The sequence below is a fragment of the Strigops habroptila genome, chromosome 1 (assembly GCF_004027225.2).
Source record: "Strigops habroptila isolate Jane chromosome 1, bStrHab1.2.pri, whole genome shotgun sequence".
NCBI classification, from domain to species: Eukaryota; Metazoa; Chordata; class Aves; order Psittaciformes; family Psittacidae; genus Strigops; species Strigops habroptila.
The window spans coordinates 97490825-97518640 of NC_044277.2; the positions used below are offsets into that span (position 1 = coordinate 97490825).

At 49.3% G+C, this 27816-nt stretch overlaps 2 protein-coding genes across 8 annotated transcripts in view; one reads left to right on the forward strand and one right to left on the reverse strand.

Annotated features, from left to right (window-relative positions):
* Positions 1 to 19146, forward strand: part of LOC115610897 (microtubule-associated protein 4-like) — a 46618-nt gene extending 27472 nt beyond the window's left edge. Inside the window, exons 7-12 of the mRNA XM_030492999.1 lie at positions 1728 to 1856; positions 3620 to 3712; positions 9011 to 9092; positions 11066 to 11178; positions 13464 to 13641; positions 13945 to 19146. Of these exons, the coding sequence (XP_030348859.1) occupies positions 1728 to 1856; positions 3620 to 3712; positions 9011 to 9092; positions 11066 to 11178; positions 13464 to 13641; positions 13945 to 13949 (600 nt within the window). The 3' untranslated portion in view covers positions 13950 to 19146. The remainder of the gene's footprint in view (positions 1 to 1727; positions 1857 to 3619; positions 3713 to 9010; positions 9093 to 11065; positions 11179 to 13463; positions 13642 to 13944) is intronic.
* A 733-nt stretch (positions 19147 to 19879) lies between these two features.
* Positions 19880 to 27816, reverse strand: part of DHX30 (DExH-box helicase 30) — a 36693-nt gene continuing 28756 nt past the window's right edge. For 5 of the 7 annotated variants that reach the window (XM_030492881.1, XM_030492894.1, XM_030492848.2 and 2 more), the window contains 10 exons: positions 27653 to 27757; positions 26378 to 26553; positions 25264 to 25470; positions 24799 to 24880; positions 24115 to 24308; positions 23873 to 24032; positions 23413 to 23570; positions 22834 to 22937; positions 22586 to 22725; positions 19880 to 21859 (listed from right to left, as the gene is read on the reverse strand). In XM_030492881.1, the coding sequence (XP_030348741.1) occupies positions 21624 to 21859; positions 22586 to 22725; positions 22834 to 22937; positions 23413 to 23570; positions 23873 to 24032; positions 24115 to 24308; positions 24799 to 24880; positions 25264 to 25470; positions 26378 to 26553; positions 27653 to 27757 (1562 nt within the window). In that variant the 3' untranslated portion in view covers positions 19880 to 21623. The remainder of the gene's footprint in view (positions 21860 to 22585; positions 22726 to 22833; positions 22938 to 23412; positions 23571 to 23872; positions 24033 to 24114; positions 24309 to 24798; positions 24881 to 25263; positions 25471 to 26377; positions 26554 to 27652; positions 27758 to 27816) is intronic. The other 2 variants (XR_003992350.2, XR_003992353.1) reach the window with 2 other exon arrangements.

Genomic DNA, 27816 nt, shown 5'->3' on the forward strand with positions numbered 1-27816 from the left:
GAGGGTGGTTTTGAATGAGCTGTAGGGAGAAGCATGTACATAGATAGAACTTGAGGCTCTCAATCAGTAATGGTCTTAAATTACACTTTCACTGTGAATATCTACCATGTAAGTGGTAAAGGTTTAGGGATATACCAGTACCGCTCTTCTGAGGGTTTAAATAATTCTGTAGATATGCATAATCATAAAACCTTCATTGGATATTGTATAACAGATACACCCATTTCTGCCTGACTAAATGTGTTAGCAGCTTGCCTATAGTTAGGGGGCTTTAATTTCCACAAAGTGGAACAGATTTGCCCACTTATCTCTGCTGCAGGTCTGTGATAATGAATAACTTCAGTCTCATGCCAAGAGAGCATGGCTCATGCTGGGAGCCTTAATCTCCTCTCAAGCACATTAAAGTCAAGGGCATCCTTGGGCTGTGATGGTTTATGTCACAGACAGCATCAATATAGCATGGATTTATTCTTTGGAGTTAAAGAGTATCATAGTACAGTCCTCAGAGCTTAGACATCTAGAGGACAGAAACTTCCACTCTTCAAAATGGAGTTTCTGGAAATGACAAACAAGGTTTGCTGAAAAGCAGGAGGGAGAACCTTTCCTGTACTGTGTAGTGTAGCTCGAAAGCAAACACAAGTTCAGAAAGCTTTGTGCCATCTGCTCAAAAAGAATAGAGAAGATTGTTCTGTTATTTTAAACTGCGCCAGTGACTCTGAGGATTGCAGAGCTGTTTAGCTTACAGGGTTATTGTGGCAGTTTAAGGGAATTTATTTTTACATTTAATTGTAATATACTTTATTTTCTAATTGTTTTCATGGAATTGTTAAATTCTAACAATTGTACTTTTAAGAAAATGGTCCTTTTTGTAGTCTTATTTATGCTGAGATGTTTTTAGAAGCTGAAAATGTCATAGAAGTGCTGGAGGGTTTTTTGTTTCCTGTTCTATTGCTGGTAGGCTAGCGAAATACAGGATTTATGCCTAGCCCCTCAAAAAATGCAAGTTCTGCTGCACTTACATGGATCTAGATGAGCAGAATAATGGATATCCTCAGGTAGTTGTTGAATTTTTCTAAACCCTGTAAGTTTTCATTCAATTTTCTGCTTAGCTGGATTAGTTGGTCCACTGGCATTTGATTAGTTAAAAACTATATCAGAAATTGATCTCAAAGACTGAGTCAAATCAGTGTGGGGGTGTGAAATCAGAAAAGGAAGCAGAGTATATCTGTATCCAGCTGAGCTCTCAGACCTCAAAGGCAAAGAACATCAGCCAGTGGCATGCGTTTGCCTCTCAGATTTGTACAACGTCCTCCCTATGAAGGAGGTTGTCCTGCGCTGCTGTTGGGTTGCTGAAAGATTTGTTTTAATTTTTTGGCAGAATATAATGGACTGGGGTCACTGGGAGACTTGTCAGTGTTACCACTGGGGAAATGAGATGCCAAGGAAGGGCATCTACAAGCTTTTTGAGAAATGGAGAACTTAATTATTGCTTTGTGACCCCACAGTGCCTGTTTCATCCTGCGTCTGAGTGATGTTGCTTCCCTTCCACCCCCTTAGTTTTATTGTTCCTGGGCACAGGATTATACTTTGCCTGAGACTTACAGCATGTAAGAAGTTTTCGTGGGTCATCTGTTCCACTAAGTTTATCTGGGTAGCTTGTGTTCCCGTGCTGTCCTGCCCACAGTTTTGCTTTTGCTGGTTGAAATCATCCATTTGTCTCCATCTAGGGGAAAATAGAGAAAAGGCCAGAATCAGCCGCTGCTGCACGCAAGTCTGAACCCAATGTGGTCTCTAAAATGGCTACTACTAAAACAACCGTATCAAAAGAGGGTACCCCAAAACAGCCCAATGGGAAAGTGAGTTTATTTCAGACTTTTCTCTGTGGGAGATGAAGGACAACATTTCCATTTTGAGTCACTTTCCCTTCTCTTCCACTCTTCTGCTTTCTCCTGTCAGTGTCACTGTTCCTTGCACAGACACTCTTCCAATTTTTTCTTGTAAACCCTACAATGTTCTCAGTTAAACACATTCAGAGATCGCTGTCAGAGGTATCTTTTCCATGCCTGCTGTAAGTGTAAATGTTTTCAGAGCAGCATCTTCCATTCTCACTTTTAGGCAAATAGGCTTTACTTTCATAGAATCGTAGAATCAGAGTGGTTTGGGTTGGAAGGGACCTTAAAGCTCATCCAGTTCCAACCTCGCTGCCACAGGCAGGGACACCTTCTACTAGAGCAGGTTGCTCCAAGCCCTGTCCAACCTGGCCTTGAACACTGCCAGGGATGGGGCAGCCACAGCTTCTCTGGGCAACCTGTGCCAGGGCCTCACCACCCTCACAGCAAGAATTTTGTGTTGGAGGTTTCCCTTAAGGTCAGTTCTTCATACACAGCACTAGTTTGTAACCAGGAAGAGTGAGCTTTAGTTCAACACTGCCTGTTCTAAGATTGCAGACTATTAAGGGCTTAGTATTTTTACTGCAATATTCCCAACCCAGTTGTATCAAGACTCCTTAACTCCATGCGTTAGGCGGTCACCATTTGATGGGTTACTCTGAAGCTGGTGTGACATGGTATTTCAGCACGAGAGAATGGGGAATGAGGAGGGAGTGCTTGCAATGCTTGTTTAATTCAGATAGTGTGAGGCAGAGCCTGTTAATGAATGGATGGGACTTGTACCTCTAGAGAAGTCAGGAAACCACTATCCACTTCTACAGCATGAGTACGTTGTCAGGGCTGCTGTTGCACTGAATCCAGTCTTTCTGAACTGGCTAAGGAGCTTTTGGAAACCTGCTGAAGTGAGAATGTTCTGGTGATTCCTTTTGTGCTTCAAATTTATCACCTCTTTTTAGAAGTAGGATACAGCTTCTGCCACGTTCTGTGCTGTGTTAAATAACGCCCAGACTAAACACGTGTTGTAACTAACCTTTGTAAACACAGGCCTGTAACTCTAACTTAGTTAGAGTTACTCACTACCTTTGTGAGTAAAAGCTCACTTAGCATACTTCTTTTGTACTTTGAAAAAGTCCGAGTCATTTTGGTTGAAAGGAGAAATAATTAATGTAAGACTTGATTGATAAAATTTAAGTGAAAGTTTGACAATCTTCGTCAGAAGAACAGTTTCTCATCTAGTGCCCAGAGGGTTTGAAAGACATTACCCAAGACTGGAACCAACCCAGGCAAGTGAAAGTAAAGTGCAGACTCAGAGCAGTTTGTAGTGTTGTTGGAGGGGGAGCCATGGAGAGCCAGCTCAGCTGTCTCCTTCCTCTGGAAAAGCTCTCACTAGAGAGCTCCTGGGAAGCTTTGCGGGGGACAGAGACAACCTCAGCCCTTCCAGCAGGCAGGCTCCTACCTGGAGATGCTAACCCGTAGAATATATGCAGAAGAGGTCTTCACAGTAGCGCTTACGCTCTCGCACTAACACTGTCTGTGCAGCTTCTTGTTTTGTTCACTTTTCTTTCCTCACTCTCCTTCTCAGTTGCTTTCACACCTAATACTAAAGTTGGATTGAGTTTAACACAACTCTTTGTTTATCCACCATGTTAGAGCATCCACTCCAGCCTGCCATATGACAACTCTAACCAGTCCTCTTCCCTTGTGTTGTTTTCCATTCTGTAACATTCCAGGTCCAGATAGTCTCCAAAAAAGCGAACTACAGCCATGTTCAGTCCAAGTGTGGTTCCAAGGACAATATTAAGCATGTCCCTGGAGGTGGGAATGTAAGTATGGGCTCTGGGCAAGCTGTCTTTCTACTAACTCCTTCTCTTGTACTATGTTTTTATATGTCGGTCTTAAGAACACTCTTGTTTCAGGCAGAAAGGTGTAGCAGAGTTTCAGGGCTTCTGGAAATAATGTAGGCAGGAGAATTCTTTATTATTTTTTCATGGTAGGATGCTAGGTTGAATGTGTGTGTTTTGTTTCATAGTACTACTCATACATCTGGCCTATTTCTCACATGTTTTACATGGTATTCATCACCAAATGTAGGATGTGCACATCATTGACCCCAGGAGTTAGCTTGCTGTGGATTCCCCCTGCAGTTGATGGAGGCACCTCATCAGTCCTCCGACCTGTTTCAGATGTCTGGTTTTTCAGATGAAATCCATTGTGGCCTGGAAGTGCCTGCTACTCTTCGCTGGCTAACAGAAGCCGAGTCAGATTAATTCCACTTTGTGTTTCACAAGAACGGACACTTTGAGGAAAAAAGGAGGAGAAGACTCAGGGATTTAATCTTTGAGCTGCAATTAAGTTCTAAAGGCTACTGTATCTCTGGCAGCAGGGTTGTGCTTATTAAAATAGAGGACCAGTGTTGTAACATCTCTGTACTTGGTCGGGAGTGTTATATTTTGAAAGTGTCTAGCAAAACCAACCAGGTTAAATACGTAGATGCTACGGCTTTTGAAAATATAACATAGTTTGGCAGGCTCGTTTCCTTGTGGGCAAATCTGTATTACCTTAACAAATTTATGCTAGGCTGTTTGTACTGGGGGTAGTCTGCAGAAATACAAAGATTGGATGGTTTCAAAAAGACACTGAAGTACTTATGCCCAAGGAAGCTTCTTCAACTGATGTTTAAATATTCCAAGTTCCTGCGGAGTGAGGTTCAGCTATCACATCTCATAGAATCATGAAATTACAGGTTGGAAGGACCTCAAAGATCATCTGGTCCAATCTTCCTAGGCAAAGCATGACCCAGACTAAATGGGTCCAGCACCCTGTTCAGCCAAATCTTAACAGTGTCCAACAATGAGGAATCCACCACTTCCCTGGGCAGATTATTCCAGCTGATTGTTCTTATTGTGAAACATTTTCCTCTAGTGTCTGGTAGGAATCTCCCTGGGGGTAACTTGTGCCCATCACCCCTTCTCTTTTCCATGTAACTCCTTGTAAAAAGGGAGTTTTACTCCTTGTAAAAAGTGAATGTCTCTCATCTTTGTAGCTACCTTTTAAATACTGGGACATGGTGATAAGGTCTCCCCTGAGCCTTCTTTTCTGTAGGTTGAACAAGACCAGCTCTCTCAGCCTTTGCTCACATAGTTTCCTAGTCCTTGGATCTTTGTGGCTCTCTTCTCTGGATGCGCTCCAGCCTGTCCACATCTTTGTTGTATAGTGGGGATGAAAACTGAACTCAGTATTACAGGTGTGGCTTTCTCTGTGTCCAGTGCCCAAGAGCCAGCATCAATGAAACTGCCTTCAAATACTCAATTTCTGGGGCCAGACACTGTTGCGAATTAGTCAGTGTGTTCTGTTTGATGTCAGGTTCAGCAAATACAAAAGCTACGAAGGACCTGCCTGTGGTGCAGGCTGACGTGGCCACATGCCCTGGGAAATATCTGTGCATTTGTCTAGCTGACTGAACCTTTACTCTACATGACCAAATCTTCCTTAAATCTTTACAAGAGGCAACCTCTTGCCAAACTTGTTCCCTGCAGGCTGGTTGCCAAGGTGGTAAGAGACAGATGTTGAAGTCACACATGAAGTGTTCATGTAACTAATCTTAACTTCCCATTGAGAGTTGCTGAGCACGTGTCCCTGCTGCCCTCCTTCCCTTCCAGTTTGTGGATTCTCACCAGTGGTGGGATTTGACATTCTTCTTTGGTATTTCCATGACTTACCCAACACTTAGAGGAGTGCATACATGTGTGTATGGAGCTTCCCACAGAAATGCTCATGCAAGAGAATTCTCTGTGCCACAGAACGGTAAACTGATGTTGAGACCATCACATCAATCAGGTGCCCTCATAATATTTTTTTAGCTATGCATCTTTCTGTTCCTAGTGCAGATTTCATCTGGGCTTGTCACCCAGGTTTGGAACAGACTGTACATAATACGTGGTTTGTGGCAGAAGTCGCTTTGGCTTTACTGTTAAAGAGCAGCTGTTGTAACCTCACTGCTCATGCACTCGAAGGAGCTGTATTTTAAAGCCACTTTAATTTTGCCACTCTTACGTTGTATAGCCTTTTAGTGGACAACAACTCTTAACACATATTTTTCCTTTCTATTTTTTTTTAGTCCAACAGAGATGTGATTTCAATGTGGGGATGTTTTTCTTGCTTGATTAACTACACTTGTGAACTATTCTTTCCCCAGTGAATCACCAAACTCATCCTTTCCTCTTTACTGTCCTGCCCTGGGGACATTCCCAATTCTAGGGGGCAAGTGTCTGCCCGCTTTCATTTTCTCTTCTTCCACACCCTCCTTTTACCACTGTAGTTTTTCTCCTTGCTCAACTACTTAAGCTTTTTGCTTTGAGAATAAAGTGCTAATTATTTCCTAGTTCCAAATGCCCCCAAAGCAGCTTCAGACAGTTTTCAGCCTTTCAACGCCCCCAAACCCAGCACAGGCAGTACCAGTGTGAGTAGACAAGATACAGTGACCAATCTGGCTTCCTATAAAAGCATTTTCTTTCACTCATTTTTATATCTGCTTGCTCCCTTTGGGGCACCATAATATTAGTGCCTCCTTCCAAGATGTTTTCTTGTTCAAATAATTACAATGATCACTTCTGATAGAAGACTTCCCTGTGTTTAATTCCTGAAACATGCTGCTGATGGGGGTGTCTGGAAAATCCGTTGTTCTAGTCTGTGGCTTCAGTTAAAGCTTTTAGGAGTCCTGTGGACAAGAGCTGTGGTTAGTAGCAAATTATGATTCAGCTTCAAGCTTGTTCTGGTACAAGTGATGGACGTCCTGCCAAAGTGAAATGGTTTCCTAGGTGGTATACTTTATTTGGGTACCCATTTTGCCTAATATCCACAGAGGTAATTTCTTCTCCCCTCCAAGATACCCAAAAAGACATTTTCAAAAGCAGTAGATGCTGTTCCTACTCACATTATATTTGCCAGAAATATCTTGACATATAGTTAGGTTTCCTGGGTAATAGTTTCTGTTCTAATATTTCCCCCCTCTCATTTTAAAGAAAGCAACAGTAAAGAGGTAGATTTTACAAAGCACAGGTAATGTACATGTTGTTGAAGATTTGGGACGTACATATGTTTCTCTGCCCTTTGGCTTGACCTGCTTGGATGGATTGGGAAATGGTCAGAGACAGAAAATCTAGAGAGAGATGAGGATCACGCTTCCCATCCGAGCCTTTGTATCAAGCTTTCAGATCTAAAGTTTATTTCTGGCACCAGAGTCTGACTATGTGGGTCTACAAATGCAAGCCCAAGCTTTTAAACCCAAAACAACTAATGTTAGCAGTCTTACAAGAAATATGCTTCCATTTAGATATAATTGTTTGGATCTCCGGGTGAAATCGTCTTGCAGAGCAAATGGAAAGTTTGAGGACTCATAAGTGGGTATGCGTACCCTAGCCGATGGCAAACATTGTTACATTAAAATGCATTCTGTGAAGTAAATTTAGTTTTATTCCAGTTCCAAGTAAACAAGTACTTATTATAAAAGCTGTAGTAACTTTACTAGCAGCCCCCAAGACAATCAAATTTTGTAGCTGTGATCTCACCTTTTTGGAGTGTCTGGTGTCACTGAGTCAGGGTACGTGAACATGAAACAGCAGGAGGCTGAACTGTGCTGTTCTACTAATTCTGAGCAAACAAGACATCAGGGCTTTGACTCATCCCTCTTCATAATTAGTCGGAGGATTCATGCTTCCTGTGAAAGATGTATTGCAAATTATCATGATAATTCTCAATAAGCTTTTAGAGTGGTGGGTAAGTGAATGAATTCTTGTCACATTCAGAAAGAAAGATTTCTATTTTCTCTGCAAGATGATTTATAGCAGAACTTTCTGTGCACATAGGTGCCAGCTGGTGGTTGCTGACACCACTGGGAGAGGTGAACCTCTTAACATTACTACCAAACCCCTCCAGTTCTTTCCCATGGAAAGTTATAATGTCAGCTAGGTAGACCAGATGACCAGAAGTTCCTTCTGGTGTAATTATCCCATGTTTGTATGAAATGAAAGATCTCCAAGTAGTTAGACAAGAAGTTCACTCTGGAATAGAGGATTTTTTCATCTACCTGGAGCTGCAGGAGGAATTTTAAAGCTGTCAGAAATGTGGCTCTGTACAACACATGTGGTCCAGGTGTCAGAGGTGAAATATTTTTTGAGCAAAAAAGACATCAAACCTGTGACATTTTGACTCCGCCTTTGTCCTGCCACAGAGAAGACACCTCTCCCCAAATTTAAACTGATGATCACAAACACTACGCTAGAATATTTGGCTTATTGACGTGGCAGAAGGTCATTTACTGAGTCATGAGTCTCACGATTTCATGACTGCATCACTAGACGTTGGGTTTTTTTATTGAAGGCTTTGTGTGCCAGTATCGAGTCACTGGTAGAATGAGGTTAAAGGAAATAATACTGGGGAATAGCTTCCCCACTTCTGGTGTTTTGTCTTTGAGAAAGAGAGCTTCTTCGAGTGGCTTGTTCCATCTGGGCATGATGCTCCTTCCTGGGTCCTGTTCTCAGCAGGGAGGAAAGGCCACTGTGAGGAGGCTGCAAATAGCCTGACAATGAAACATGGGCCATCTGCACATTGAAGATGGGAGAGAGAAAAAGTTGGAATTGATGGCATGTCTCTGGCCCTACAGCAAGAGCGTGACTGAGTAGAACTGGAAAATGACATCTGTCCTGGTGACTGGACCCAGGCAATGGCCTGTGTCTTCAGGAGCAGAGCCAGCGCTGGGAAGAAACAGTCTGGGGGACATGGCAATGGGATTGGCTTTTTTGGTCCCTCTCCCAAGTGCTTTTGTATTCCATCAATGTGCCATGAACACAGGGCTCCCATTTCTAGTTACTGTCCATCTGTGAGTTTTATCTGGTCTTAATTTCTGGTAGCTCACATTAATCACTTCTGGCTGGTGCAGGCCTTTAAATAATGCTAAATCTGACTGTAGTGTTTGGCACACAAGGGCTGGGAAGGCAATAATGCAGTAGAAAGGGGGTGCAGGTTCACGAAGTGTGACCTGGTGTTTGAGATGGCCCTTTGGCTTCCAGATTCCTGGGAAATGCTTCTCTGCGTTGAGTTGTTTCTTTTTGTTTTCTCTTTAGGTGCAGATCCAGAACAAGAAAGTTGACCTTTCCAAAGTGTCCTCAAAGTGTGGCTCTAAGGCAAATATCAAGCATAAGCCAGGTAGAAATTTTACCATTTCTTCACAATTTGTCTGTAGATATCACGTCGCTTACATATAGTCCTGGATTACAACTGAAATAGTTTAAGGGGGTTGCTTTCAGGGAATATTTCTAGAAGTCTAGCTGCTTTAGTAATTCCTGGTGGTTTCATGAGTCGAGAACGTCCAGAATCTTCATCCATGCTTACAGAGGGCTTTGGGGCTCTCTGAACATAGGTGTGCTATGGAAGGATAAAATAACTCCCCTCCAGTTCTTCAAAGCAGATATCAGGGTCTTTTTAGCCTTCAGTTCAGTAGCAGCTCCTGTCTTACATAAAACACTTTGGGCTCTTTCATGATGTACTATGGGATGAGAGTGCAGGAATTATTTCCTCCCTACTGGGAACACAGGGATTACTCTGCGTGAATTCCTGTGAATCTTGGGTTTCCTAACCACACAATGACCAGCCCACCCTTCAGTGGAGCACAGGCAAGTATCAAGTTCAAGGTACTGTGCTTATAGGCAGATTGTTTGAACTGTACCTGTGTAGCATCCTAAAGTATGGTCAGTTCACTGACTTTTGCTGGTTTGTCTGTATCTGAGGACAGTTATCTGCACAGGAGAACTCCTGGCAGTTAAGCATCCATTCATGAGGGACAAAAGTGCACTGACCAGTGCTGGAAACAAATGCTACAAGCTTGTCCTTGTCTGCTCCTAGGAGTTTCCTGCACCCCTTCTGCCAGCCTGTTAGGTTGAAAGCAGTTCAGCCTTACACATTGAGCACCACAGTTCACTGCCTCCAAACGTGCTCCAGCTTTGAGAACGTGGTGCCACAAACATGACCTCTGTTTATTCAAGGCTTTGTAATAACAAGCTCTGCACAGCAATAACAGCTCTTGTCCAGGGCTGATTAAAGCAGAATAATCCACCCATCTGCTGTTTTAACTGATTTTGTTAGACCGAATCAGTTAGCTTCTATTGTTGGCCATGCCAAGCTTCCAAAGTGCTGAGGACTGAGTATTTAGTGATGTTACTGGGAAGAAGAGTTGTGCTTATCAATGCTTAGTGTTTTTTGAGAAATCTGCCGCAATATGGGCTGCTCTTACAGTCTTATTTGTTCATGGGAACTGCAGTATTCTAAATCTTGAAAATTCTTGCTGGAAATCTACAGGTGTTTTTCTGACCTTCATGTTCTGCTGAACCTAACGTGTCCATCCACAGAATCCCAGACTGGTTTGGGTTGGAAGGGACCTTAAAGCTCATCCAGTTCCAACCTTGCTGCCACGGGCAGGGACACCTTCCACTAGAGCAGGTTGCTCCAAGCCCCGTCCAACCTGGCCTTGAACACTGCCAGGGATGGGGCAGCCACAGCTTCTCTGAGCAACCTGTGCCAGGGCCTCACCACCCTCACAGGGAAGAACTTCCTAATAAGTCCAGTTCCCACACCTGGCTCTCCCTGTCTGGGTGGCTGCCTCCCGAGTAGCTGAGGCAGTGGCACGTGGGTCTGTGTGTCAGGGAGGGAACTGTTGGTCCAGGCAGCCAGACAGCAACTGCCAGAGATGGAGTGGGAGTGGGAACAGATGACAAGCAGAGGAAGGCAGTCAATAAAAAGGAGCAGAACATGTCCCAGCACTGACTGTGCACATGGGCTGAGCTGGCAGAGACCTTGGCAAGGGACACAGGAGTGGGCAGCGGGTATTAGTTGTTGGAAACCCACCAGTGTGGGTTCGGGTGGAAGTGGCATTTCACACCCCTGCTGGGGCAGACAGATCTAGTGAGACAGTTGACCTGAGGCTATCTTCCAGCCTGTCTGTCTTGGATGTGTGGTATTTCTTGGATATGTGGTGTTCCTCACCTGAGGGCATCTTCAGGGCCCTCCAAAGTACAAGGAACCACCCAGCAGTTCCTTGGTGGAGGAGCTAGGAAGGGGACAGATCTCAGGTGGGACTTTTCTGGAGGCATTAATAAACTCGCTCCTACACAATGTTGTTCTAGGGGGAGGAGATGTCAAAATTGAGAACCAGAAGCTGAACTTCAAGGAGAAGGCCCAAGCCAAAGTGGGTTCTCTGGACAACGTGGGACACTTGCCAGCAGGAGGAACTGTGAAGGTGGGTGCAGCAAGCTCTGGCATGTCAGGGTAGGGTTTAAATTTGGTTCTTCTCCTTGTCCTGCAGCTTCTCTGCCCCCAGCCTTTTATAACCATCCACTTATTTCTGTGGCCTCTGTTGTGAACCCGAGGAGTAAGTATGAGCTGAAAAGGAGAGAGCTATGAACTACTTCAATGGCTTACCTGAGTGGGCTCCCTGCTAGGTGTTACTCAGAGGGCTTCTACTGCCCATCTGCATCCTTCCCCTAAGAATCTGAAAGCAGGGATCACTCTGTAAGCTATAAGCCCATCAGAGAAGCTGTCTTGTGACCCTTTCCCTGGTTTTTTACCCCCAGTAAAGCTGGGGAGACAGCACCTTGGAGTTCTCAGGGGCACTTTTCAGCCCGAAGACCTTTTGTGCAAGGATGAGAAAGGATTGTTGTGCTTTCATTGTGGTGATTCGGCACTTCTCCCCATGAGAACATCAACTGCCCCCAGCCTTGGCTGCACAAATTGCAAGTCTCATTACAGCAACGCAACATCTGTGCTTAGGGGAGGGAAATTACCCCGCTTGGCTGACCGACTGATGGATGTGTGGGCTTGACTATCATGCCACGTGATGATTAGAGCAGTGCTGGGGATTCTCTTTAGGTAGTCACTAATGCTGGGGGTTTTATGTGAAACACTGCTGCTTCTGAATTGGCTGGCAGCTCTGGAAGTGGAGAAAACAATCTGGTGAACAGCACCAGAACCGTTAAAATATGACTTAGTCTTTGCTCCCAGCAGGATAGGCAGAGGGAGGACAAGGATACCCTTCTAAGCACTGAGTTCCCTCCGTTGCCCCAGCATTGTTTTGTTTGAGCACTTTTGTGTTGTGGAAGGGTTCAGAGTTCAGCCAGCTTGAGCTGTTGTGTTGAATGCTGTGTGAATTTGAAAGAAATAATCCCTGTCCTAAAGAGCAGATCATGCAGCAGAATTCACAAGTCTATTTAGGACGCGTTTAATCATCGCCATTAAAACAAGACTAGAGGTGACTGCCAGAACATTTGCTGAGGACACATCAGGGCTCTCCTATCTCCAGTCCTTTATGTAAACTTCAACCTGGCAAATGGGGCTCAGTGAAAAGCTGAAAGGAACTAGAGAAGCTGCTGGTGTGTTAGCAGGGATAGGGAACTTTCTGTCACAATGCCTGTTCCAGTTCACTGGAGTGTCCAATCCACACAGAATCAGAAGGAACCTCAGAAGGAAGGTGGGATGATTTTGCTGCTTATTGAGTAAAGCAGATCCAGAATCAGTCCATGGCATTACTATCTGGTGTGCAGGGAGAGGGCCTGATTTAGTCGAAGGAGAGTGCAGCAGCCTTATTCCCTGTGAATGAGGCTTTGTGGGACAAGGGCATGGGGTCAGAGCAGAGCTGCTTTGGGCTGGAGGGTGCCGCCTCCTCCTGTAGTTCTCTGTACTGATCGTGGCAGCAAGGAGATGTCCTGTCTGGGTGGGTTGCTCCTTCCTGGAATGGCGCTGGTCCAGCGTAATATATTCTTTGCTTGCCATGCCCTTTGCTGCAGTGTTGATGGTGTCTTTCCAAGCAAGTCTGCATTACTCTCAGCAGGCTCCCACCAGCAGATTAGTCTCTTTTCTAACAGCAGTAGGACTTAGCTCTTCTCCAAGGCTAGTAGGAGTTGGTGACTCCAGGTGGGATGACCAGCTCTGGGAGAACAGAGCAGGACGGGATCTTCTCTAGAGACTGAGCTTCCAGTTCATAGTCCAGCATCGAGTGAAGATGACGTCCTTTGTGCAAACAGTTTGGTCTTCCAGTTTTGGGATCCACAATGTATTGTTTGGGTCCCCCAATGTGTCTCCAAATAATGGAGGCTGCTCCACTGCAGTGTGCCCAAACCACCTGCTTGCTTTTGACCCCATAGTGTTCTGCTTTAGTCCTGTCAACGTGCCTTGGTCAGCATTTGCCATGGTTGTGCTCTGTCACCAGAGCATTACAGGCGTGTGTTTGGGGAGAGGGTGCTGAGCTCTGGCCCCTGTGGTCAGGGACACAGTGGCTGTGCTCGAATGAGCTGGCAAGGAGCAAAACGCTGTGAGAAGCTGGAAAGCTGGTCAGGATGGTGGCTTCCCGGGGAGCGGAAGGGCTGCTTCCCGCTTCCAAACACACTCCCCCCACATCCCTGCGTGTGCCTTGGCAACTGGGGAGGGCGGAGGGGGCTCCGGGAACCCGCACATCACCCCCCCTTCCGGCACCCCCATCTTCTATTGACTCGTCCCTGTCGTCCTCCCCACCCCGTTGTCTCATTGTAGGCTGAGGGGAGCGCGGAGCCAGAGCAGCTCCCGCCAGCCCCTCAGAACGGAGAGGTGACAGCGGCCCAGGCAGGCAGTGAGATGCGGGAGAATGGCGTAGGGCCGGCAGTGCCCACTGCCCTCAGTGGTGGTGACCAAAGGGAAATTCAGAGCTTCGAGACTCAGATACAAGAAACAAGTAAGTGCCTGCGCCTTCTCTCTACACACGCTGCCGGGTGGGATGGGGAGAGCACTGCAGCAGGGCAGAGCAGCCGCCCCCCGGGCACTGGTCACACCGCTGTAAAGCTGAACCTTGAACTGTTTGTATCGATGTCTGTAGGGTTGATTTGCCTTTTTTTTAATTCAGAAAATTGCCTTTTATTTTCCAGGCATCTAATGATGACATTATGGTATCGTCTTCCATTCCCCTCCTGTCCCCCTCTCTCCTCCTCTTTCCTCCTCCTTGCCCTTCCCCTTCTCACCTGCCCTTGTGTCGCTGCAGATTGAATCTCACAAGCTGACGTTCCGTGAGAAGGCCAAGGCTCGAACAGACCACGGAGCAGAAATCGTCGTCTCCAAACCCCCCAACCTTTCCAGCAGCACTTCCCCCTGGCGTAGCACATCCATCAGCGAGAGCCTGGGCTCAGTCGCCTCCTTGTCACCGCTGCAACAGCCAGCTCCCCTTGCAGCGCTTTCTCAGCAAGGCTTGTGACCCCTCCCAGCCCCATCCCCTACCCGCTCCCCAGAGTAACGCAGCTTGGCTCTCTTAACCCGGCCCCTGGCTTTAGATGGGAAGGGGACAGCGTTTAGCAGGGCTAGCGTCCCTTTCAGCCGCAATGACTCCTCCAAGCATCCTGGAGGCTCGCCCCTGCCCGAGCGTGCCGGGCTCCGGTGGTCCTTTCTTGGCTGGAAAGGGCTTTCTCCCCTCTCCATGCCTCGTCCCTTTTGCTTTTAGGGGGATGCTGGAGCGAGTGTTAGCGTCGTGTGACGGGAATGGGCATCTAGTGACCTCCAGGCTGTGTCTCGGTGGCTGGGTAGGAGCATGCCTGCGCTGCTGGTGGCTGAAGCCAGGCCAGAGTTAACAGGGATAAGCTGTGACCTTTCTTTCTGTCTTTATTTTTAAACAAAACAAGAACCCACCTTTCCCTCCTTGCCGCTTCAGTTTCTGCTGATCCTGTTTGATGATGATGATATATATGATACACACACGTTTAGGCTGTTTTAACTGTTGACTTTAACCTTTTATTCTTTGTGACGATGTGTTGATGATTTATTGTGCTACAAACCCCTGCTAAGTTTCCTTTTCTCTTTCCTTCTTTTCCTAACCGTAGGAGAGTAGAGACATTAACCGCTGCTGCAGTGCTGGCTTCTTATTGACATATCCAGCAATTGTAACAATTTTGTTGTTGGTTGTTTTGGGTTTGGTTTCTTGGGTTTTTTTTTTTCTTTTTAATATTTTAAAACGATGGAGCAAACTCATGGGATTAAGCCATGTCTGAAATGAAAGGCTCGAGAACGTGTTAACAGAGAACTTGCTGTAACAGATCAGATGGAGCCTGTGTTGACTGCAATGAGACGTGTTGGCTCGATGCTGGTAAAACCTTGTAGGGCTGAACCGTTGGGCCTGGAGTATGCCCAGGACGTGTTAGCAAGGTGTGAAGACAGTTTATTTATTCACTTTCCCAGCCACAGCCCTGGGATTGAGCTTTTTCTGGCCAGGGCCTGAGGTCAGAGGAGAGGCAGGAGGCTGCTTTCGCGGTGGAGTTGCAGGTTAACGCAGGCCTTGAGTTCCGAGGCTGAAGCAGGTCTGTGGTGTGCGCGTGTGGTGTTTTAGCAGAGGCCGATGGGTGGGTGACTGTGTTGTCCGGCTGTCTGGGGTGAGGCCGAGGTGGGGAAGAAGGGAAAGCCCCCCTTTCCCCTGGGATGCACCCCGGGGTGTGCAGGGGGCTGGGAGGGAGGCAGAGCCCTCGCTGGGCAGGGGAGGCAGGTTTTAGTGCCAGGGAGTTGCAGCTCTGACTAGGACTAAGGAGATTGACCTACTCTTGGAGGTGTGAGCTCCTCGTTTCATGTTGCAAATGACACTAAAGAAATGTAAATAAATTAAAAACAAAAAGAACAAAACAAAAAGAAAAGAAGTGTTCTTGGGTGGTCAAATTAATTTAAAGCAAAAAAAAAAAAGAAGCAACCAGAAAAAAAGGCGGAATAACAAAACACTGGGATCAAAGTGAACTGAACCAGGCGTGTGCTAAGGGGGGGCTGTCCAAGGAGGGGACGCAGGGAAGCCGGCAGCTTCTCATGCTTGTGGGAATATTTCTTTGGGAAGCCGACAACGACACGATAACCCGGAATCTGTATTTACACACAAAGATTCTTATTGCACTTGTATTTTTTATATTAAAGTTTGCATGATTTCTAATAAAATGGCATTAAAATGTACTAGTTTGCATCAAAGTCGTCTGCTAGTTTCATAAGTGCTTTTTTCCTCTGAATACAAATTTAAATAAGCAATGCAGATTTGCACCTCAAAGGGGCGGTTATATATACCCTGGAAAACTCCCAGTGCTTCCCTTCCTCTTCCTCCTCCTCTTCCTCCCCACTGCACTCCTCCCTTCCATCTCACATCCCTTTAATCCCAAACCAGGGAAAGTGGCCGAGCTGCTCTCTCCCTGCCCTTGTGTTGTGGCGTGTTGTGGCGTGTGGTCTTGGCACGCACTAACCCCGGCCCCTGTTGCAGGCCCAGCTCTTCAGTGAGAAGGGCTGGAGCTGGGGCAGGAGCTGAGGCTGGAAACCTCATTCCTCAAGAGAGCAGGGCTGTGTCGGGATGCTTTGAAACCCTCCAGCCAGTCCCGTGGGGGTGCTGCTGCCTCTGACCACCCGTTCACCTGCATGCTGCCCTCAGGTATATATCACTGCCCTTCACTGATGCTTCCTTCTTTCTCTTACTGCTAAATTCTAAACACCAGCTTGATCTTGTCAATCTTGGGTTTGGTTTTGTATTGTTTTTTTCCAACACTTGAATTGAGGGGAAGTTTGGAGGAGAGGGACTGAGGCGAGACCGATCCCCTCCTTCGGCAGGGGCTGTGCTTCCCCAAGCAATAATGCTGATACACTCGGGGCTAGGGCAGGCACCAGTGAGAGGGTCTGATGCCCATCGAGAGGGCCCAGTGTTGGCAAAGGTGTGCCTGGAGCCGCACTTCCCTGCTTGCCGGCAGCAAATGCAGGCTGGCAGCAGATGAAGCTGACCCCAGGCTCACCGGCTGGGCAGAGGAGGTGGCAGATTGGTGCTGGTGGCAATGGCCAGGGACCACTTGAGTGGCTTGAGGCAGGGATGGCAAAGTCTGGTGGTGATGGTGGTTCAACGAGGAGGTAGAAGCTGAGATGTCATGTTCCTCTTGCAGTGATGCCCTGGGGTGAGATGCCCGGGCGCAGGGAGGCAGCCAGGTCCTGGTCTTAGCTCAGGGGTCTCAGGAGGAAGGCGAGTGACAACATTGCACTTCTGAGATTGCAAAAGCAAAAAAGGCAAACCCCGAGCCCGCTGCAGAGGGACAGTAGTGCCACCTTCTCCCCCTGCATTGCTTTTATCCACTGTCTTGGCTGCTCAGTAGTCCTCGACAAGGCTTTCAGGCCCATCTCTGAACATGCACAACCCTTCCCAGACTCTGACACAGTTCAGCCGAATGCCAAGCGGCTGCCCTGTGCTTCTGTGCCACTTTCTCTAACACTTGTTGTGCCTGTGTGTAGCTGACAAACAAATCCAGATCCACTAGTTGGCTGCGGTTTTTCTAGGACAGTGTCTTCAGGTTTCATACAGTTGTTTTTTTTTGTATTTTATTTTAAGGAAATGGCTGTATATATTGCTAGCCTGGGAAGAGATCCATGTGTGGGGAAAACAGCTTTAGTTGCCTAATGTGGAGAGGTGGGAGTGAGCTGGTTTGTGCTGAGACCTTAACTGAGGATTGCAGGGAAGCTGCTGGCTGGGCAGAGCCAGGGAACGAGCTGAATGTTGGCTTAATCTAGGGATAGAGGGAGCAAATTCTCTTGGATAAAAAAAGAGTTGTGGTCTGAATTAGATTAACTTGAATGTACATGTTGCTGTCCCGGGCTGCCTCCTGCATGTCCTGCTTTCTCTGCAGCTGCACTTGGCCAGATGCTGCTCTGGGGGAGGCAGGAGGGGAGAGGGGAGGGCTGGTGTGGCCGCGCAGCCTGTGTGCTTTGGTGAGCTGGGTCGGGGCCCTGCTGGATGCGGCACTGTGGGCAGTGCTCAAGCTCGGGGCCTGCTCCTGTTTGGGCAAGAAGCTCAGCAAAGCCCTTTCCTAAGCTCAGGGTCAGGGCAAGCGCTGGCTTGGCGGTGGCTGAGCTGCTGAAGTGAAGGCAGCGGGAAGGGCTGGGTGTGAGCTTCTCTCTGGCTTGGGCAGGCAGGAGGCATCCCCATCGCCTGGGTGGCTCCGCCACCATCCGGGTTGCTGGAGCCCAGTGTCTCTCTGCATATCAGTGGCACATAGAGTTACTTTGGGGCTTTTTACCATTAAAGTACATTCAAGTAACCGAGTTTGTGTACTTGAGGCCACAGGAGCAGGAGGCCCCTTGGGTCAGTGTCCTGACCGCAAACTGAATGTAGTTTTCTGTGCTGACCCTCACCATTGTCCTCCACGTAGTGTCGGTGTGTGAGTGGGGCTCTAGGACCCTCTTCTGTTTGTGTTGTTCAAGCAGAATTTCTAGTTCTCTTGGAATGTGGCAGGAGCTTGATGTCGGTGACAGCCTTGAGGTGACCGGAACTCCTGTGTCCTCCCCGCATGTGGACGGAGGGAACGGCCGAGCCCATCCTAAACTGTTCAGTGCTGGCCCTGCAAAAGGTCAAGTGGAGGCCTCCAGGCTGGGGAAAGTGTTACCAAAAGCCCTCCTGGCCCAGGGCAGGCTGCGGGTGGGTGGAAAACTGCGATGCAAAGCAGCAGCAAGCGTGCTCCGTCTCTCCTTCCTCCTCCCCACCTGAAATCCAGCTAGAGTAAGCATTTGCCTTCCAGCTCTCCCTCACACGAGTCTCGCTGGCCACCAGCTGATGTCTAGAGATCAGACACAAGACTCTGGTCTTGCACCCGTTGTGCTCATTCCATCCCAGCATTCAGCATTGCCTGCAGCTTTGATTACCCCGTAACATAGGTACAACGAGTAATAACATAGTGGGGGGAATGATCATGGGGAGGGAGGGGTGGACTGAGAGGACAGTGGGGCTGGAGACAAGGGTTTGGGGCTGATCCTGGCTCTTGGCTCCCTCTGGGGTTTTGGGAACCTCTCTGCCTCAGTTTCCCCACCCGCAAGGTGGGGATGATACTACTTTTACCTCACCAGGCTGTTGTGAGGAGTGAGCAGTGTGTAAAGTGTGCTCTAAATGTGATGTGTTCTTACTATTTTGTGTCAGGATTATTCTGCAGCAGCCCCGTCTCCTTGGGGCAGTGAGTGCACCCTTGTGCTGAGGGGAGGTCAGTGCATGGTATGAGGCCGGAGACAACAGCTCTGGGAGCTGGGGAGGGGGCCGAGGCAGAGCCCCCTTCTGCCATGGGGTGAATTCAGACCGGTTTGCTTCTGCCTTTCTGTCTCACCCTCCTGCGAGGGGCTGTAAGGCCATCATCTCCTTAGCAACATTTCCTGACTTGATGTTGTGATTCTTACTATTGTAAAGGGTTGAAATAAAGCTTCTAGATGTTCCCTCTCAGCTTGGGCCTGAGTTTGTGGGGGAGTTGGGAATGCTGCACAGGGGGTGGTGGCACAGTCGGGGGCTGCCTGATGTGTTACTGGTGCCAGAGGAAGCCATACAGAAAGGGGTGAAGGGTGCTGGTGCTGATGCTTTCAGCCACTGGGAGATTCCCTGATTTAGCTTTGCTCCTCCAGCTGGGGCTCAGAGGTGCACCCAGTTCACATCAGCACAACCTGGGGGTTTCTTCCTTCTCCCTATCTTTGAGCAGTGGCCAAGCCCAGCTCCAGGGCAATCACAAGGGCATGTGCACAGCTGTGACTAAAGGAGAAGGTCCAAGGGGCCACTGTCCCCTTCCAGCCAGAGCCTCCATGCCCACTTTTAAATAAAGGCATTTAGCCAGGCTAAGGCTTAGTGCACAGGAGGGGTGCAAACAGCCCTGTCTTGAACAGGGTTTTGACCCAAGGCCACCAGGCACCCAGGAAGCTTCACTGTCCCTGCACCCAGACCCTCTCCAGCTCTGTGCTGGAGACCCTGCAGCTCTGCCAGCCACAGCTGCTGTGGGTCCCCGGGCACCAGCAGCACCAGGACAGGCTCAGGAGCAGCCCAGGAACCCCCAGGAATTGCCTGAGGGCTGTCCCTGACCGCAGGTGCTCACGCACCCCTGGCAGCACCTTGACATCTCCCTGCCCCCCAGCAGCAGAGCCAAAAACTCAACAGGAAAAAAGAATGAAGAGGACAGAGGCAGTTACTACTCTATCCCTTTTTATTGTCTTTAATCTATGTTGTAAAAAGATCCAGTATCACATAACAGCCACTGAAGTATCCCAATATCACACTAGTTCTGAACCATTTAGACAATAGCTTAGTCTTCTTTTTTTTTTTTTTTTTTTTTTTGGTCTTTTTTCTTTTTTTTTTTTTAAACCTGCTGGAAGGGAAAACCATAGTGCCCATTATACAGGCCAAAAGAAACAAACACTGGTCAAATAATAGTGACAACCTCAAGCAAGTGAAATGAAGATGAGAAGTTCTGCATGAACTCAGGCTGCAGGACCCCTGGTGCTCTTCACCCCAGAGCCACAGGGTCCTGCACCAGCACCACCGCTCCAAGGGCTGAGGCCGCAGCTCCGCTAAAGCCCATGACGAGTAAATTAAATCCTAGTAGAGAACAACTGGGAGAACCCCATGTAGCCCCCATTGGGAGGCAGCTCCCAGGCTGAGCATGGGATGGAGGCTGCCAGGCTGGAGGCCCTTTGCCACCATTCCCATGTGTAGAAACAGCCTCGCACCTGCACTCCGCTGAGGGATTCCTGCCAGGAAGCTTTCCCAGCAGAGCGCTGCCCTTGGTGGCCTTTGATTTCTGATACAAAGAGCATAAGAAATGGTGAATAAAAACAAATGACCCCAGGCCCTCTTGCTCAGCTGCCGGGGAGAGCTGCAGCCATCCCCTGCCCTGCTTCCCCCTCGCTACACCACAGCACTGGCCCCACGAGTGTGAAGTACATGTTCCTCCGCCACACACGTTACGAACAAGCACGAAGCCTCACAACAGCCCTGTGAGGTAGGTCACTGTCTTCAGCTGACAGGGAATCCAAGGCAAAGCTGGGATTAAACTCCACCTTTCTCATTTAATGCTGCGCCTGTCACAATCCTCCTTCTGTAGAAATATGGTCCCTGTTCATAGAAAACAAAAGGATTTTGTGCCTTTGCTCCTGGCTTCCTGCAGGAGAGAGCGCTCACAGGCATCTAGCATCGCGTCCTGTGTCGCACAAGTTACAGGGATCCGGCCTCCTGGACATAGGGAGAACAAGAAATTAAAATAAAGAACATAAGAACAACGCAAGAGGACAGAAAGTACAGGCAGGTCAGGAACGACAGGTCACATCTCACACTCGTAACGCCATGACTGCTGCTGGGTGTCAGGGCCCTGCTGCGAGGCTCTGAGGTACCACGTGGAATGTCACATCCGTCCGGTGCCATCAGGGCTTCCTCCCCTCTGATGTCCACTGGGGACAGTGAAGACGATGGCGATCTCCACGCTGCACTGTAGCTGCTGGGTCCACACTCTGCCTGGCTCTGGTGCTCGTCGCAGGCACAGCTGCCAGCCGAGACACTGTCTCCTGAGGCAGGAGCAGCCGTGGCGCCGGAGCCACTGCGGCCTGGCCCCGTGGGGATGGGGCAGAGGACGGTCGCAGCTGCTGTGTCCTCACTTCCCGGGTCAGGGACTGACGCGGTGCAGAGCGGAGGAGGTGGGTGTCCACGAAGCTCGCGTCAGGGTCTGTTGGCACTCCCAGTCCATTCCCGGCCGTACGGCGCTGGCTCTTCCTATGCCTTGACCATGCACGGAGCCGACAGCAGGAGATTCAGACAACATTAATCTTCTAGGATGGAGAGAGATGACTTCACAAGGGATAAATAGAACTTTATTTAAATAAACATTTGTGAACATCTTTATACAAATTACAAGTCCCCACACAATCCTCCAGCTCTGCCTAAGCGCCAAAGCTGCCGGGAGGGCCTTTGAGCAGATCCACCAGGATGTCGAGCAGCTGGCTGTGCTGGTGGTGCAGGTCCCCAGGGATGGCTGCCATCTCATAGCACAGACACGTCTCCACCATCTTGGAGAGCGACACACGGAAATCACGCAGGAGGCGGATGGTGTAGGAGTCTCCCTCCAGCACCAGGAGATCACTGTCTGTCAGGGAGACTGTTGCTCGCCAGCCATCATCTTAGTGGGAAGAAGAGAGCAGGTGAGAAGCGTGAATGGTGTGGGCATGTTCAGCTTGTGCTGGATGCTCAGCCCTCTCCACCACCACAACCGCAGCAGCACAGGTCCTCCCCACGTTCACTTTATCCCAGAGTCTGGGGAGTTAACTGGCCCAACCAGTTCCCACAAAAGCCAAGCTGCACACTAAGCCCTCAGACTGGGATCCTCCCACTGCTTCCCACAGGAGGCAACTGACTGCACAGCCCATCTGAGCTCGAGGGCCACAGACCCACTGCAGCACTGCCAAAACCCCACAGGCTAAAGATACACATCCATGGAGAGAAAGGCTTACTCCTTCCCTGCACACCAGCTATGGCTGCAGGCCAGCTCCACTCCTCATTCCCCAAGGATGAGCCTTCAGGCACAAGCCTGCTTACTCAGCCTGCCTACGGTTCGGTTTCCTTGTCTCCCTGGGGAAGCTACAGCTGAGAAAGAGCTTGCAAATTGTCACCTTTGTGGCCCCACTAAGCAACACCCCCTACAAAGCAAGAGGTTTAGAAAGCAGGAAAAGATGGTTGGCAAAGGGAAATAGCTGAGATGACGGGTGGCCACCTCACATCCCCTCAGGCTGTGGCACAGCTGTAGGAGTGGGGTGCTTGGGGGGTCAGGCATGGCATGAGGACCCTGCAGTGGTGCAAGTGGACATGCAGGTGGACACGTCAGCCCCGTGGCTGCTGCAGCACTCACCTCGGACATGGATATCTGTGTCGGTCATGAGCAGCACGGCCAGCGGGTGGACCTGGGAGGAGTCCCGCACAAACACCCCACCGTTGGACTTCACCGCCATGAAGTACGTTAGCCAGCGGCTGTACAGCTTGGACGCCTCCCTGCACAGGGGAACAGCTTTGTCAGGCGTGGGACTCTGGCTCTGGCACACATTGGGTGGGGTGGGGTGTCCCCGTCTCCATGGTCACAGGCACACCCCAATCACCCACCTGTTGATTGTTGACTTGTGGAGCAGAACGGTACCAGCCTTTGTCCTATATGCGTAGCTGTTGGGTTTGAACTTCCCCTGTCGGGTCACTTTGCCTTGTCTCACCTGAAATGAGAAAAGCATCTCTACTACCTGCAGAACCAGTAGGCACTGCCCACCAGCAGCCAGCATGGCTTCCCACACAACTGTGTCTCCAGCACGTGTGTAGGGGCAAGTATGTTCCTCTACTTCCAGAAGCTTTGCTGTGTTAGCAGAGTACATATATGGGGGTGACCAGACCTGGCAGTGACCAAACACCGGGAAAGGGGCAGCAAACAGGAGGAGGAAGATGCCACCTCAACAGCTCCCAGGACAACCTACAGGAGCCCAAGCCCAGGCCTGTGCAAACTGGGGTGGCCACTCCTCATGAGGAGTGATCCAGGGACAGCACTGGAGCAGTAGCAGCAGCACAATCAGGCAGTTTGCCTAGGACACATGTTCCCAAGAGAACGCAAGCATCTCTGGTATCCTCATGCTTCCCCATGCTACCTGCAGTGACCAGCAAGCCCAGGAGAGCGACGGCAGAGCAGGGAGGCAGTACCTGGATGAGGTTGGGGTAGAGCCCGGCCATAAGGACTCCCTTGACAAGTTCTTCCTCTTCACTGTACTGGTTACATACAGAGGATGGCATGGTACAGTCAGATGGGGATGACACCAAGAAGGCTTCGTAGAGGTTCTCAGAGAACTGCTTGACAAGGCCTACAGGGAGGAGACAGCACCAAGGAATGAGGTTCACCCTCTCCTTCACCCCGCTGAATGAAATAACCTCAGCAGAGCAGCAGCAGCTCTGGCCTCGGAAGCTCAGCCTCAGACAGGAGACGTCCTGCCTGTGGCCTCCGTGGCACACAGGGTCACGTCTGCGCTCCCCAGTGCCAAAGCCAGAACCTGCACGCAAGTCCAGCAGCCTCCCGCCCTGTCTACCCCAGTTCTGCACCACGTTCTTCACCACTGCTTCAGCCTTTCCAGAGGACAGAGGGGAGAAGCGGGCCTCTCACACTCACCATTGATGAAGCGAAGGCTGGGGCCATACAGGTAGTAGTCCTGCAGGTAGTTATCCCTGGCACGACTGTCTCTACGCCTCAGCACCTCCTCCCAGCCTGCCACGGCCCTGACAAACGCGAGGTGATCACTCCCACTCTCCCGGCTCAGAACAGCCTTGGCCTGGGAGACAGAAGCATGCGTCAGCCAAGCGGCAGCCCCTTCCCTCCCCACTTCCCACCTTCCTCTAGGAGGAGCTCCTCACCTTGTCCACCTCTGCACGGTTTTGCAGGCTGCTGCTGAAGGGGTCCCGGGTGAGGCAGGAAACGATGACGAGCAGAGGGTGGAGGCAACGGTAGATGGATGCCAAGACAATGGCCTTTGCCAGCCGAGGATCTGTGGAGATCTGGGCAAGGCGCTTGCCCAGGGTAGTGAGGGCTTCTCGCTGATCCAGCACTCCTGCAACAGAGCCACCCATGAGGGCTTATCCCTCAGCTCCAAGTGGGGACAAAGCGGTGGTCAGTGGCATGGGGGACCCAGTAGAGCTTGGAAGATCTGGCATAACCTCCAGAAGAGGTTATGGCATAGGTGCCAGCAATAAGCACCCAGAACCTCCCACGTCTAACTGACCTGAGGCCAGATGACAACCAACAAAACCCAAGCTGTGAACTCCAAATCACAACTTTCCTTCTTTCTGTCATTCCCACTTTTTTTTTTTTTTTTTTTTTAAACCTTGGGAGGTTCTCACCACTTCTTGAGCAGAGCAGCGTGGGAAATAAGACAGCACTACAATGTGTGTAGTTTGGGAAGTCCCTATCAGCTGCCATCCCTATCTAGGGACAATCCTGCCCAGTCTGTCCCACAGGATCCTGTGCCAGCTCCCACTTCCTGTGTTTAGACAGCAAACATGTTTCCATCACACCCACATGAGGACACAGCCTTAGCTCACCGATCTCCTGCAGCAAGATCACTGCTTCATCCACAGCTTTGATGTCAGGGCTGTCCAGAGCCTTCGAGAGAAATTCAACTGCCTGCAACACAGCAGGGAGAAAGGAAAAGAAAAAAAAGGGCATGTTTCCTATACAGGAGCATGGGAAAGCCCTCAGGAGCCCACTGGCCTGCCCCAGGGCCCCAGACTGCAAAGGTTCCCTCTTTGTTTGCCTACAGTGATATGAGCTCAGCCCTTGTTTCTTGCAGAGTCTTTTAGACATACTCTGTAATCTAAGTAATCTATACGTTTCCTGGTTGTAACTTCCCTAGACACCACTGACAGCATTTAAGAAAGCAAGAACTAAAGTCATCAGCATTGTGGGTTTTTCCTACTCATGTCTGTGGTCAAACCATGTCTCAAACTGGCACCAGGCAGACTGCTGGTCCAGTCAGCTGCAGTCCTGCAGGCAGGTACTGTGCTTACTGTTTTCTCTGGCATGTGGATCTTGGCCTGAACCACCAGGTTCTCCAGTGGGGTGCGTAGGATCTCTGGAACCTGGTAAGTTGGCATCTTGTCCAGGCGGCTGCGTGGGAAGAGGTGATAGGCAAATCCTGACTGACAGCGACCAGCACGCCCTCGCCTCTGCACCACATTTGACTTGGACACCCACACCGTTTCCAGGCAGGACACCTAGGGGAAGAGGGATTAGGCATGAATGTTCTCATGGCTCTCTATCCTCTTTAAATGCAGCTTTCCATCCAGCCTGCCGGCCTCAGACTCTCTAGCAGGCAGCAGTGTGAAGGCCTGAGCTGCTCAGTGCATGGATAAGACCCTGATGCCATCTGCTGGACACCTGCCTTGGCTCCACATCACATCCCAGAGCTCACCAGGGGCTCCTCACACTGAGACCTACCCCGCAAAGCACGGTCCCCACACACTAGTCCTGCTGCCTGCAGCACAGACACAGCGGCGGCTGCAGTGAACTGGTTTAAAAGTGGGCATATATAAAAGGGTTGGGTTTAAACTAGAATTGTTCCAAGGCGGGAACTGCCACCTGGCTCCGTCAGATGTTCTAGCATGGGGAGGGGAAGGGCAGCAGTGTAGAGCCAGAATGCAGGGCCTAGCACCACCAGAAACATGGCCTGAGAGCAGCATACTCTCCCCCTTAACACTAACAAGCTAAGGCACAGGGGTCAAGATCAGCTGCAAACGAGCAGCACCTAAATAGGTCAGAGCTGCCCTGCTTTGGCTAGAGAGAGGTTTATAATGAAATAATAGAAAAAGGCAGAAAGCAAATGGAAAAGCTACAGTGTAACAGAGAGATTGGAAGGGTGCAGGATTTGCCTTCGATTTCTTTGAAAACACCAGACTTTTGCCTGCTCAGCAGAAGTCAGTGGGGAGCCTGGCAGGGAGCTTGGTAAAGGCAAATGCTCTCTGAATGATGAGTCAGACACTCTGTCCCCAAACAGGGACACAGCACCAGTGCTCCAGGTTCGTAATGGGAAGTGGCTCTATCATCCCATTAATGGCATCTCAAATGTTGCTCAAAACCAGCCACTAGCTCCTGTACGTCCTAGAAGCAAGAAAGCAGCAGTACCTTGGTCTTTAGATCATAGCGTTCCTCCTTGTGCGTGCCACTGTCCACCACATGGACAATGTCATTGATGGTGATGGAGGTCTCAGCGATGTTGGTAGCCAGGACAATCTTCCTGACGCCAGGTGGAGGCCTCTGGAAGATGTTTTGCTGGTCCATCATGGGGATGTTGGAGTGTACTAGGAAGTAAAATTAGAGTCAGTCCTGCTCAGGTGTGCTACTTTGCAGTGCAAGGCCAAGGTACAAGGGCTGAGAATCTCTGCCTTCTTGTACCATCACCTCCTGCTTCCAGAAATGGGGGATAGAAATGGGGACACCACTTCTAAGTGTTCATTGTCAGCAGTTTCCTGCCAGCCAGACCCCAGGAAAAATCTGGCACACGTCATTTGAGAAAGCTCCGTTTCAGTTGCTTCAAACTATGGCTCAACATCAGCAGGAGCCCCAGTCACCTCCCATCCAAGAGAGGCCAACAGCACCACCAGAACATCCCTGGGCCCCAAGCAGAAGGCCTGCTCCCTCCCACAGTCCAGTTCCACAGCTCCTCCTTTCCAAAAGACCTAGTGGGCAAGGGAGTGGGGTATCCTATAATCATTTGGTTTCACTTGGTCAAGAATGGCTATCAGCAAGGGCCTGGAACTCTTCTACATCACATATTTGCCCTATTACAGGGCAGTGATGCAGAGAAATTCCCAGCAGCCACAGAGACAGCAGAGGAACACAAGAACACAGAGTTTTCACTGAAGAACACCTGCATTTATTAGCAACTGAGCTGCTCAAAGTTGTGCTCCTGGTTGGCCTCATTTGACATTGAAGAGGGAGGACAAAACCCAAAGAAACCAATCCCCAAATTCTTATAGCCTTGCAGAGCAATACTGCTTTTTGTTTTAAAATTTTCCTCCTGGGATAATGAATGTTAAATTCACTAACCTAAGCTGACCTACAGAGTACATCTCCATCCCACAGAACAGGTCTTGATGATCTTTGTAGGCTCAGCATGCAGCTACAGCAAAGCAGAATTTGGCAGTTTCCTCCTTGCCTAATTCTGAATTGCTGGAGGCAAACAGGAAGCTGGTTTCTTTGGTCACACACAGGTTTGGATGGCCTCTGCTAGGAGCAGTTACTTCTGCTTGACATGCACAATTACACAACAGGTACATACATCAGAGCATACAAGCTCGCTCTGCAGCAGAGTACAACAGCTGAAGGGGCTCATCAAGTCAACTGGCCCATCTATTCTCCTGAATCCTGGGGAAGAAAGGTCTGGCCCTGCCATCTCACCTGGTAAGACGAGGTACCGGCTGTTCTGAGACCCGAGCATCTCTAGCAGGCGCTGCTGCACTCCTTTGATTTCCTGCCAGCCAGGGAGGAAGCAGAGGATCCCACCTGAAACAGAGCAAGAGTTAAGAACAAGCGACCTAGAAATCCAAGTGCTCTTCCCCAGC